We start from the raw sequence: 13,352 nt of genomic DNA, 5'->3' as shown, positions 1-13,352 counted from the left end.
AAACAGAGATGCGCGTTCGTAGGCCTTCCCTTGTTTTGTGGTGAATAATGGTTGTGACCAAGACAAAGCAGAAGCTGAAGATAACACTCTGTTGTAAAAAAGGTATTGTGGTAGCCTTTTGTAAAAAAGGCATGTGGTAGCATTATCTAGCAATGAGAAAATAGTTTTAAAACATCTCCCTGTTATGAATGCAGAGCCTTGTTAAGAAATATTTTTTGTCCACATTGGTCTTCCTATTAAACTCCATAAAGTGTAACATTCAGAAACCTGGATTGACATACTGAACCATTTCAATTGTCATCAAACCACTTAAAGGGACAGTATTATGCATCTCATACCTCAATCAAGTAACTATGTTAACTTACATTGTTATAAAATTGCTGAATATATCAAATTTGACTTAAAAAATTACACTTTGTAAACTCTTGATTCAGAAAATCATCGCAGCATGGCTCCTCTATTAACCCTTTAACGTTTTTAACAGTGTTACATTGAGAAGTAGCCAGTTAGGTCTATCCAGACGTTTAGCACAGCCTAATGGTTGCCACTGGAAAGTAAAGGATTTCTCAAACATGCTTGAATCAAAGCAACACTCTAGGTATGTTTTAGATGAGGGAATGATGTTATAACTAAATGCACAGTTCAATAAACTCAACTTTACATAATATTGCCCCTTTAAGCTGATTGTCAGGCTTAGGTAGGCCAGACCACCAAAAGACATGCCTGAACTCCTGCATGTCAGACACCTGCTTAAGGCATCATATAAAATCAACACTCAGTTCCACGTCAAAGAGAAAAACGTAGCTGTATAACTGAGGCAAGACGAGATGCACAAGTTATTCAAGCTGTTAGACCTGCTTTAGCAACATGGTCCTTCAGGGATGTTTTATTGAATCGTTTTATTTTAAGACGGTTTGGGGAAAAAAATAATTTTTTATTATGTCTACTTGTATGTCTCTCAGCTGTCTTTTGTTCAAAAACATAAACGTTTCATTCAGGAAAGGATTGAACCCCAACAGACGCAGTATTCTATCAGTTTTATTTGTTTTTCGTTCTCCCCCAGCCGCCACTCCAGAATGCCAGTTCTTTTTATTATTTTTGCATCAACGCCATTTGTCGCAGTCTTGACAAAGAATCCGAGGTATTCTCATTTCAGTGGCCGAAATGAAATGCCTGCATCTTAATTTACAGGCTTTAAAAACCTAGACGACACGCACACATCAGGCCAGTTAAAGAATTCCTAATTACAACGAAGCACGCAATGCGATTGTGTGTGCATGTGTGGGAGCATTGCCACGGAAACCCAAACTCCCACGGGCGTTACTAGACCAGTTCATCAAGCAGCGCCGTCGTCTCTTCGTCCTGGCCGGCTTCATCTTGCTTGGAAGCTCCGCGCGCTGCCGAGCGAGCTCGAGCCGTACATCTCATTCGGAGATAAGTAGGTGTAAAACCTGAGAGGTGCACACCGTGTAACCGAGAGGAATGCAACAATCCTGGGGTGAGTTTTAGCTAGGGACTAGTTAAAAAGGTTGGATGCCGCGCACTTCTCGCAGTTCAAAAAGACACTAAACGAAGTGCTCGCCTGGTGTTTATAGACGACTAGCAAGAAAAGAACCAGTGTGAAGTGGAAAAGTGTAAGAACTCCTGTTCGCAGTTAGCACGAGCCTTACAGGAGGCACAGAAGGTCAGATGTTCTGCTTAGACAACATTGAATTTGAACCCTTTGGCCAAAACGTAGAACGGTGTTTGTGGTAAARAAAAAAAAAAAAAAAAAAAAAAGGCTTTCTGTTCCTGGTAGTGACCACATCAAGCTGTGAGCGCTGTGTACATTTCAAAAATGGACAGAGCTAAATACAGGATGACAATATGTGGACGTCAGTTAGAGGCTTCAAATTTTAAAATGGGGCAGAGATAAATCTTCTAGCATTTTCCAGCTAGACCAAAACATATTCGTGCTTTAGAACTGATCAGTCCAAGGGTCTCCCAAGAAATTTGCTGTAAAATTTACAATAGAGCAACACATCATTTACTATCATACTCGCTTTAGTCGTTTCCATTTCAAATGCTCACAAAATTTTGTTGATATTCCGCTAACCTGTAAAAAGCACAATTTCACAATTGCCATGTTTTAATAAGAAATTAAAATTCCCACGTGAATGTGCAATAAGTTATTAAAAAAACATGCTGCAAGGTATGGATGATATGACTGAAAAACGTATCACAATAAGCGTTTATTTAGCTACTTGCAAATATTTCAAATATCTGAAATTAGTGGTGTAGTAATACAATAATTTCACGATACGATATACAATATCCTGGTCACGGTACGATATGTATCACAATATTTGTTGAGCGATACAATTCGTTACGATTCAGTGCATTTTTATGATTTTCTGAAAGAATTTAGAAGGACAGAGTGATTTTAGTGACGTTTTAACTGAAAACTGATTAAAAGCACCAACTACACAATACCTGACTCTGATTGGACAGTCTAACAGTCTGAAGCTGGACAAAACAAATCAAAGATGCAGTGAGAGAATTAGTTTCTGTCATTTAATTCATGTGGATTTAACATAAAACTCAAAAGTTTAAACGGTAATCCAGGAGCAGAGTGGGGAGATTATCAGCCTCTGTAGACTCTCAATATGCAAATGATTGCACTTATGTTTTTTCTTTTTGGACATTGTGGCCACAAATGCAGTTTTTTGGACTATGGGGAAAAAGGCTTTTCTACCTTGGCTCCCGGAGTTAGCCGTGGCTGTAAGCTGCTTTCTTCTAACTGCTGAAGTAGTGGCTCCGCCTCACCCCGTAGTGATCGACTCCCTGCAGCTACGCAGCTCCCCTGTTTGGATCTGCATAGCTGCCTCTCAGACTGCCAGGATCTCACCGTTCTCTCAGTCTCTGATACTCTTTGTCTGTTGCTAATAAGACTGATCGATCAGCCATTGTTATGGAAATCCTCACTGCGCCGCGTATTCCGGCTGGGGTTGTTTTCCTCTTCGTCTTCCTGCTCAAAACACAGCGCCGCTGCGCTCCCGCTTCGGATGTTAACAACCCATGTTCATTCTTCAGGTAATCCTTTATATACAGAACAGAAACCACCAAGCTAAAAACTAATTACGTAGTGAATGCTACCTGTTGAAATTTGCATTGATTTCGCGATTTCACTGCTTTTGCAGCTGCTCCGTTCGCGCCGCTACTCCTTTCCGCTTCTCGGTTCCGCTTCTCTTTCACGGTTACTTGCGCAACTTTACTTCGTTTCTCAGCAACAAAATACAGCCCATCGTTATTTATTGAAGATTTTACATTTCCTAAAAACACAGGAATCTAATGTTTCGTTTCGTTTTGTACGTTTGGAAGCTCATTCCCTCCCACATAATCGAAAAAGCCGGGGAATGGCGGCTCTTTTGACATTTCTCTGACATTCGGAAAAATATGGTTTACTAATTTAAGCATAACTCCGGTTATACTTGGTCTATTAACACAATTTAAAAACTGGTGTGTAGTTTATAATGTGCACTTTAAGCTCAAGTTGAAAGTGAGACTGCTGCTGCGCCCTTAACAAACTAGACGTTAAAAAGAGCTATAAGGTTATGGACCCCTATGGTTTAACAGATCGATACTCGCGGATGAAAAATCGATACTTTACGAGGGCGGAAAATATCGATATATATCGCCAAATCGATTTATTTATACATCCTTATCTGAATTACAGCCATACTAGTGGTGTGACTTTTCCTGTTTTATTCACTCTGCTGTTTTTTTTATTTATTTTGTTTTGTTTTTTATTTTAAGCAGATATGAGGCCCGGAGGTGAAACTTGAAAAGTTACTCAACAGGTTGTTGCTAGGTAACCAAGGAGTGAGTTAGTTGATGTCACCAACCTTTCTTAGTAAGCCAAAAAAGGATGAGCTGCTAAATCTTTTCCTCTGCCTACAGTCCCCAGAAATTGCTGTTAAGCAGATTTATATTAGTATTTCCAATTTGCCCAATTATACCGTCAATGGTAACTCGGCGACACTTGGCTTTTAATTTTAAACATTAACTTATACAACGTAATAAATCTAAAGAGTATCTTAAGGGGAAGGACTTTCATTAAAAAAATCATGATGAAAAACAGAATACGCCTGAATATTTTTCTTCAAAGGTGACAAAATGCAGCAAGGTCACCTCCACAGGAATGTGTGTGCAGGACATAAATTTCAGGTGCTGATTGGCGAGGAAATGGTCTCTGGCTCTCTGCTTACTCATGGCACCTGGCGTCACCTGATGACATCCCCCTTTCATAATAACGCCCTTGGACTTCAAAGTGAAAGTGGGAAATCCCACCTGAGTGGATCTGCAAAGGTTAAAGAAATGTTTAACCTTTCCTCCTGCAGTCTGACTATAGAAAGCAGTTCCTTTTTCTCTAAATGTCCTCTAGATGTCAACCCCTAAAAATACGGCTTTTAGAGAAACGTACGGTTGAAAGCAGATATTCTCATACACCGAACCAAGAGACACATACACATTTTTTTTCTCAGCATCTGAAGTTAAATCAGGTCAAACTTTTCTTGTTTTAAGTTAGAATTACCAGAAATATTTCTATTTGTTTTCTGACTTAAAGCATTTTTTTTTTTTGAAAATTTTCTGAGACTTTCTTCAAATTCAGAAGTTGACCTAGATTTGGTCAGTATCAGGGATAATTGTCTTTTAAACTGTCTGACTTTGGTCAAACTCCTGGTTTCATCTGTATGTGTTTATTTATGTATCTCATAACAGAATCAGAATCAAAATCGGCTTCATTGGCCAAGATTGTGATTGCGACAAACAAGGAATTTGACTTTGGTTTTCAATCATTCAAACATAAAGTATAGAACATAATCTGTACATGTATAGTAATTTTTTATTAAACAAGGCGAATAGTACCCTTTTGAGTCAATAGAAAACTGCAAACAGGACTTCTAATGGTGTTTCAACAATCTGTCTTCTTGGTACTTTTGACATTTGTGAAAAAAAAACTGTGGTCTTGTATCAGATCTTAAAACCTTTGGATAAAGTTTTATAATCAAACCCTGCTTTAAACCTCTTAATGAGTTAAAAGTGGTATGAAAAGCTTTGCAAGGCAGTTTGCTTGTTGGTTAAATGAATGAAAGTAAAAGTAAAAAAGCACATCAAAAAGATCCCTTCAAAAGCCCAAATTAAAAACACACAAAAAGAAAATACCAGAGAGAAGAATAGATTAGACATGTCAGAATTAGAATTATAACTTTTTACAGGGGGGGTTTTAAAATTGGTGATTTGAAAAATGGGACTGGCTGTTTTATGCGCTGTAGACAATTACAAACTTTTTCTTGGTGTTGAAGCAGACGGAGGAAACAAATAACCCCCTTTAAACACGCATTTTGTGACGTCGCTGCTTCGGCGCCCACCGATTTGAATTTTTCTGGCATGGTACAAAGAGAAAGGAAACGTCTCATCAAGATCCAAAATGCAGAAGGAGAAAAAAAAAAAGAAGCTGCAATAATCTTCAACAAGGAAACAACAAACCCAAACAGAACACAAACAACTAAATCCCAAAGGGCTCGTATAAATCTACGGCACAACACGCTAAGGCTGTCACCAAAAAGCTCATGGAGATGTCGTGCATGTGTGAAACAGAACGTTGAGAGTCAAAACAAGACTGTCAGTCTCGATAAGTAAAAAAAAAAAGTCTGCCTTTGAAGAGTGAAGGGATTTCAGTGGTGTTTATGCATCCAGTAATTATTATTTACACATTCAATAATGAAGTTCAACTGTGGCTTGCCCTGGTCTAATACGGTCCACATGCACTTTATTCTCATGCACTGATCCATCCTGCTATACCTGCTCCAGCTTATTTAGGATTACAGGGATGGAGCCTTTAAGTTTGGAAGAGCTTTGTGTGCCGTTCCGTCTTTGTGCAATTAAACCTGGGCCTTGGAAAGTAATTGGTCATGCTTTGACATTTAAATGCTCCCGATTGGTTGGTTTTATGAAAACATACTGGTTTGAAAAAACAAATCTTTTTTTTTTTCTTTTTCTTTTTTTTTGCTTACGGATAACATTGTAATGAAGACAAAAAAAATGCATGTCTGAAATTAAATATGTTATTTTACATGTTTCTTATTTTTATTTCATTAAAGTGGAAGTACTGTGTAAAAATGTACTTTTTGGAGATTTACATCATGTTAGAATTTTATTCCTTCACCAAAAGCGTACCTGGAGTGTTGCTCTGATTCTTTCATGTTAGCTTGAGAAATCATTCAATCTCCCGTGGAAACGCTTGGGTGGACTTGACTCCGCCTTCAGGGTATAAACTTCCAAGCTTCCACATTATAGTGCAGCCCTCCCTGGCGACTCCCCAACTTAGCTCCTTCAGACTAGCCAGCAGTATTTAGCAAACATCTGTTGGAACTGTGCATCTGCCAAGCTCACTGTAGGAGCGACTTCTCAGTGCAACGCTGGTAAAAACATTATTAAAGAGGAGCCATGTTGTGACGACTTCCTGAAGGCAGAGCTTCAGAAAGAGCAAGAGTTTTTAAAGGGACAGAGGCCCAATTTCAAGGCATTAAATTACAAAGTCAAATTTCTTTAAAGTCATATTATAAAATTAATACTTACTGGATTGTGCAATAAAATAGCTTAGTGTACTTAGAAAATACCATACACTGCCCCTTTGAGATCGGTTTTTATGCAAAACCTCAGTATTGTCATGATTTGAGGTTGTTGATGTGAGGGGAGAAGCAGGCAGACCCAGGATGAAGATGAAATGATGATGTTTGATGAACAATCCAAAAACTAAATCCAGCAGTGGCAGCACGGAACAAATTTACTACGTAACACGACGAGGATCCGACGAAGGACAGAGACAACAGGTGGGGTTAAATACACCGGGACACAGCTGGGATCAATCAGGACAGGACAGCACAGAGACTCACAGGGGAACAAAACACAGAAAAAACCTCAAAAGAAACACAGATTGTCACAAGTATTTCATATGTCCAAGAATTCCTGTTTGGGCAAATATTTCGATAAAACTTCATTCAGCTTACTAGTTACACAATTATCATTAGGTTCTTTTTCACAACACACCAAGCATTTTGTGGAAAACACAGGAAAAAATGAGAACTGTAAACCATGATGATAAATAGGCTGACATATAATTTTCTCACTCCCCTTATTAAATTTGCACAGTAAAAAAATCCTTCCCTTATGTTATTAGTCATGTGGCATGTCTGCCTTTAAACTGAAACTACCCTCTTTCATAAGTCAGAAAGCGCGAGAAACCAAGATTTCCGTCAGCCACATTAAACAGCCAATATAACCTACAATCTTAGGAGACAGCAGTGTGTTTGTGTTTGAGCTTCAGACCACACCAAAAAGAGCCAAAACTGAAAGGGAAGCATAAGATGTACCCTTTTAAACAGATCATAAATCTTGGTAGGATGGAAAAAAAAAGCAATTCAAACTCTGATCCCTTTATTGGACTCTTAAAATGAGACCAGGGGGTCCGGGGTGGGGGCATCACTCAGGAAATAGAAAACTTAGAGTTGACCATTCTAGCAATTAATTAGCTTCAGTTTATGTCAGTGGTACCAGCTCTTACACCAGAGTTATACACGGAAAAAGCTGAAAAGGTTCATCACGGTTCAGTTAATTTCAGTCCATTTCTAATCCGTCTCAGTTGAGTCAAGTCAAAGTTTATCCCTCTTTTAAAGGGGCAACGTTTGGAAAGAAAATGCATTTGCGGGTTGAGTCTGTGGGCTGAACCCATGAAAAACTTGCCAGATCGTCTCTGCCAATGTTCTGCTATTGAGTCTTGCTTGGTGTGCGATACGCAGTGATGGATACTTGAGGCTTAAAAACTAAGACATATTGTCAGTTTCAAAATTTGCGCGATATTCTGTGATATTCATTGTGATGATGAATGTTAATGACAAAAGTATTTCAAAATCCAGTGAAGTCTGTTTTATTTTTTGGCAGCAGCTTTTATGGGTGTGAATATGTGCTAATGTATCAACAGCAAACACAGAAATGCTGATGTTGAAGGGAGGAAAAAAAAAATAACACAAAAATAAAAGTTACCGATTTATTAATTTGGCCACTTTAGAACGCAGGTTATTGCTAAAAAGCATATAGTCTCATGTGATCATGGTGAGTCTTTTAGGTTACACCTAAAATGAAGAGGTAAATGACAGCAGGTTTAAAAACATATTAACTATTAGAGATGCACCAATCCGATATTAATATTGCTAAAGGTCCCTATAATAGAAAATAAAATCTAGATCGAGGATCAGTGACAGTGTGTCAGATCCATAAGAGTAAATCTATTCAGTCTAATCCTATGCTTTGTACTCAACATTTATTATCTATATTACAATATATTTAGAATTCCTGATTGTAGTTTCTGAACCCATTGAAAAAAGGTTTGTTGCAGTTTATTTTTATGCTTTACCAACGCAGGCAACCTATTTTTATTGTCAGTTTTAGTTTCTTTATTATTTATTTTTACTTCGGCTGTTATACTCCTAACTGCACTGGCTGAACATATTAAAGATGTTTTTACTTGTTGGACCAAGCTTGTAAAGCTATTGGTGTATTTAAATGTGATGTACTGGTGCACAAAAAGGATGACTGATATCACAGATGTTGGTTCAGAATCCTAGACCGGACATCTGTGATCCAAACCATACCGCTTCGTGTGTTTGATGCCGGATCGGGGTGGAGTTTTACTCCAGAAGGTCAAAACTGCAGCGAAGGTACTCAGTGACACCGGCAAAAACGGACGTTTTCAAAGCACCTTCAATCCACTTTTGTTATTTCAAGACGTTGACACTCATGCAAACATGCAAATCCTGTGCGTGGTTTGCCCAAAGTCTGTTTATTTCTATCCACATGGATGAGGTTACATGGGGCAACAAACAGCAAGACATGAGTGGCAGGCAAACAGATGCCCGCCATTGTAGCCACCATGGACGCAGCTGGAAATAACCACAACCACCGACACAGTTAAAAATAATCCAGGACAGATAAATAGTCGCATATTGACCTCAAAAACTCCACCGATTCAAGCAGAAATGAAATTACTGGGTCTGAAAATGAGGAGAGGATGCAGGCCAAGAGGACAGAACGGGGGCACCGCGTGTCGGACGGGTATTTTTCTGGAACACATGCTGGAAACAAGACGTGGCCCGTGACAGGCTAAACAAACAGAAAAGATCAAAGACAGAAAAAATCATCAGCAACCCTATCATGTTCCTGACGTTGTAGAGCCGTCAGTGTTTTACCCTAAAACAGGGAAACTGCCCACAAGTTGTTAAACTTGCTAGCATTTCAATTTGTAACATTTAGGTTGCAGACCTCGATAGACTAACACATTCCAATGACCAACTAAATGTATACGAAGCATCAAAATTTATGAAGAGTAAAAAAGTCTAGAGTTCAGGGATAATCTTTAAAAACAAAGAAAATTTTTTTTTATTTCTTCAGGTTTAGCCAAAGTTTTGAAGGAAATAAAACCAAAAAACCTCAAGTTATTTATTGGGGTTGCCACCTTACGAAAATCATTAAGATCATGATGTTGCAATATACTGTAGTTCTACTATTATGACGTTGCTTTTCCTTTCTATCTCAATTACTTTAAAACACCATGAAATCTTGGATTCTTCTCATGGCTCTTTTCACCAGGACGCCACAAATCTCATGTTATCTCAAAATGGTTTCTTGAACGGCTATTTCAATGACTTTTCTCGAGGGGATACTTTTTACATTTACTCAAGTAAATATCTGTTGAAGTTATGCCACTCTTACTTTTTACCTATATCGCTGATCAAATTAAGTCACAAGGATATAAAATTTTGATTTAATTTCATCATTTTGATGTGCATAGACAAAGATATTCTTTGTCTATCCTTCCATTTTTTGAGCCACTGTAAACACCTGATATAAAGTGCTCTAAATAAAGTATATAGACTGATTTATGTTACCCTGCACATAAATAAAATCTGTTGTCCTTCGATACTAGCCGTTTGTCCCAGTGGGGACTCTACCCTGTTCCCACCCTGCAGTGTCTTGTTCCTAGGACTGGAGACTTGGGGGGAACTTGTCGCAGTATGGCCTCTAAATCCTAAAGTCTGTTTCCATCCCTGGCCAGGAAAAGCCAGGTACTTATATTTCCAGCTGCAACTGGATATGTCGCATTTCTTCTCGGTAACAAACATCAGACAGGTCTGACAGGCACTGGTAACTCAAAAACTCAACTGGGGCAAAGACATTACGGAAAAAGAAGAGACGGCTAAGGGCTTCAGACAGTTGGTTTAGTGTCCCATAAATAAGCACGTCGTCTGTCAACACCGTGGCACGCTGCAATAAGCTATAGTGTGCCAATTTGTAACACTATTCAGATTTTGGATATAAAAACATCAGTAGTCACTGCTATGTGAGATATTTCTGCAGAGAGAGACAGATGAACGGCAGAGCCACAACAGTTAAAGTAGATTCTGGGTCAGAAACCACATCAGCTGCACTTAAAAATGCCTCTTGCCCTAAACGTCTCCCCACTTCATTATGGACATCTGCACATGGAAAGAAAAACTTTGGGCAGGACAGAATAATACGGCACACAGTCGGTGTGTCAAACATGGCCACTGAGTATTTTTTGGAGCTCATAAATTCTGTGCAGCTACTCAGGCATTGAGTTTGGGCAAACAATCTAGAATTTAGGATTAAAAAGAACAACAGCAAGTGAAAATCACCAAAGTCGCTATGAATTTTAATGTCATCAGTAAATATGATGAGTAACGTCAATGCCTGTCATAATACAGAGTGCATCTTTTCTACTTTATCCAACCTCAGGAGGAAATATATCAGTTCAAAAAAGACTTTATTAAACCTGCAGTATATAACTTTTATAAAAAATGTTTTCACTTATTTGTTAAAACTGTCTCCATTTCGTGACAGCATAATTTGCAACGAATAATCTGTGAAAAAAATCGAGCTCCTCTGCTTTCCCCCTGTCTGGAAACAACCAGTCAGAGGAGTGAGGCGGGTCTTTGCTCTGCCAATCACAATCTCATGTGACACTCCGTCCCTCCCCCTCTTGTTCCCTGTTACACAGCCTGTCATAAATGCTAAGGCTAATTAGCATGGCCACCAGTGACAGCAAATAAACAGCAGATAAAGGTTAGTTGTTTCTCTGCCATCAGCAAAGTTTAGTAGCAAGTACATGAGTATGATTGACAGTTTTAAGCCCCTCCTCCTGGCTCTGATTGGTTGTTTTTGGTCGGTAGCAGTGCATTTCTTCAGATGGCAATAATAGCTCAAGCAGAAGGTGGAGGAGATTAATTTTTTCAGAAATGATCTGTCTCATATTGCACATTATGAGACTGTCAGTTTTAACAAGTATGCATATGTTTTATAAAAGTTACATACTGCACCTTTAATCCAAAACATTAAATATTATCCAAATTTCTTCTTTTCTCCTTCTTTTTCAGTTCTTCCCGGAGTTCTAAACAAAGTACTAACCGATCAGCTGCACTTAAAAATTCCTCTTGCCCCAAACGCCTCCCCACTTCATTATGGACATCTGCGAAGTGAGCAAAGCTTTATTTCTAGAGCGCATGTTATGTTCTAGAGCGCATGTTATGTTGGCTCTAATTTGCATGTTACAAATAAATGCAAATTAGAGCCAACATAAAGTACAACAACTAAAAGAAACAGTCAACAAATGCAGACAGAATCCACAGTAGAGTCAAACATGGTCCAGTTCAACAAGTAGACATTTGGAGAAAAGCTTGTCTAGAAGGTTTGAACCCAGAGACGGAGAGAAAGAACAGTCCCATGGCTTTTCAATCTGGATTATGATATACTGTATGTCCTTTTGTTTTATTGCAGTCAGCAGCAGCTGACATAGTTTCTTCCAAGATTTTAAACAAAACTGGCAGCTACTAGGTCAGTAGTTCAATAGCAGCTAAAGGTGCAGAGGATGTTTTTAAAGAAGCGCTTTAACTTAGGGTTGTTTTTTTTTTGTTTGTTTTACTCGGTGCTAAGTGATTCCTTTATTATGACCTGCAGTTGATTTCATTACATTACTGGATTTTTAGGAACTCTTGAGACCCGACTATAAAATGCGCTCGGTCTATAAAGGGGCCAGTTCGCTTTGTAACAATCAATAAATTCTGAGTTCGCTTTTTGATGCTCTTCTTTCTACAATGAGTTGTTTTTTTCATCAGTCTGGGTCTGATGTTCCACCGGTGTCATTGAGCGGAGTTTCATGAATTTCTTGCAGTCTTCTCTAGCATGTGGTGATAAAACATGGAGAACATCATCTGACATGTTTACATGTCAGGTAACAGACCAGGTTTCTGTCCTTGATCTTTATGGAGAAAAAGCTGAGTTTCCAGTCTGTTTGTTGTGCACTGCATTTTCCAGTTGGTAGTGAAGTTGAACATGTTTCCATTCACATCTGTTGTTTGGTACGCTAACATTTAATTCTATTAAGGTATGTTTCACATTGACGCTTTGTTGGTGAATAAGCACTCCTTCTGTTCTTCTACATGGTTTTATTTTGGGGAAAGCTTTTAAAAAAAAAAACAACAACAAAATAACATTTTTAAGCAGTTACAAACATTACGACAGGTTAATCCTTTTTTGATACTTTAAAATGAATATGCTTTCATCTAACCCAACCCATTGTGGCTGGTATTACGTTTAGATTTGTTGTCCTCCTTGAAGATGAACACTCCGGTCTGAAGTCAGTTTTTCTTTCAGGGTTTCCCACTGTATATCTTCCCATTAACTCTGACAAGCTTCAATGTTCCTGGTGAACAAAAGGTAACCCACTGTTACCTTTTGTAACTGTTTTGTAACTGTAACTGTTACTGTCACCACCATGTTTTACCACGAGAATGCTGTATTAAAGTATAAGATTTTTACGACATATTTATGTGCAACAACTATATAAACAGTAAGTCTAGTCCCATTTTTCACATATAACCTTGTACAAATAAACATACTCTGTACATATCTTGTAAGTTAAAAATTGCCTGTATCTTCTGGTTTCTCTTATTTTATCTTCCTTTTTGCTATTATTTTGTTTATACTGCTTTTTAGACATTTTTGTATTTGGTCAGTTGTATGTTTTTACTGTGCTGCTGTGAATTTCACCACTGTGGGATTAAAAAAAGACTTATTTTCTTTGTAGCACTTTTATTTTATATATTATAGAATTAATAATGCAGTTGTGTACTTTCTGACTACTAGACTAAGTACAATATTATTTATTTATTTATTTATTTATTTATTTAAATAACATCCTGAACGAAAATCCTTCTTGTTTACGCGATGGGATGTCT

At 38.1% G+C, this 13,352-nt stretch overlaps 1 protein-coding gene across 3 annotated transcripts in view; it reads left to right on the top strand.

Annotated features, from left to right (window-relative positions):
* The window catches only part of adamts18 (ADAM metallopeptidase with thrombospondin type 1 motif, 18), a 108,717-nt gene that overhangs the window by 27,826 nt on the left and 67,539 nt on the right, over nt 1-13,352 (top strand). Inside the window, exons 1-3 of one of the 3 annotated variants that reach the window (XM_017304163.1) lie at nt 1,375-1,498; nt 11,493-11,591; nt 12,769-12,831. The exons of 1 other annotated variant lie outside the window; for it this stretch is intronic. In XM_017304163.1, coding sequence (XP_017159652.1) covers nt 11,577-11,591; nt 12,769-12,831 — 78 coding nt within the window. In that variant the 5' untranslated portion in view covers nt 1,375-1,498; nt 11,493-11,576. Of the gene's footprint in view, nt 1-1,374; nt 1,499-11,492; nt 11,592-12,768; nt 12,832-13,352 lie in introns of those variants that run through there. One more of the 3 variants, XM_017304164.1, reaches the window with a different exon arrangement.

Source organism: Poecilia reticulata, linkage group LG3 (assembly GCF_000633615.1).
Source record: "Poecilia reticulata strain Guanapo linkage group LG3, Guppy_female_1.0+MT, whole genome shotgun sequence".
NCBI lineage: Eukaryota > Metazoa > Chordata > Actinopteri > Cyprinodontiformes > Poeciliidae > Poecilia > Poecilia reticulata.
The sequence above is the reverse complement of the archived record's forward strand: the minus strand, read 5'-3'. Positions and strand labels throughout refer to the sequence as shown.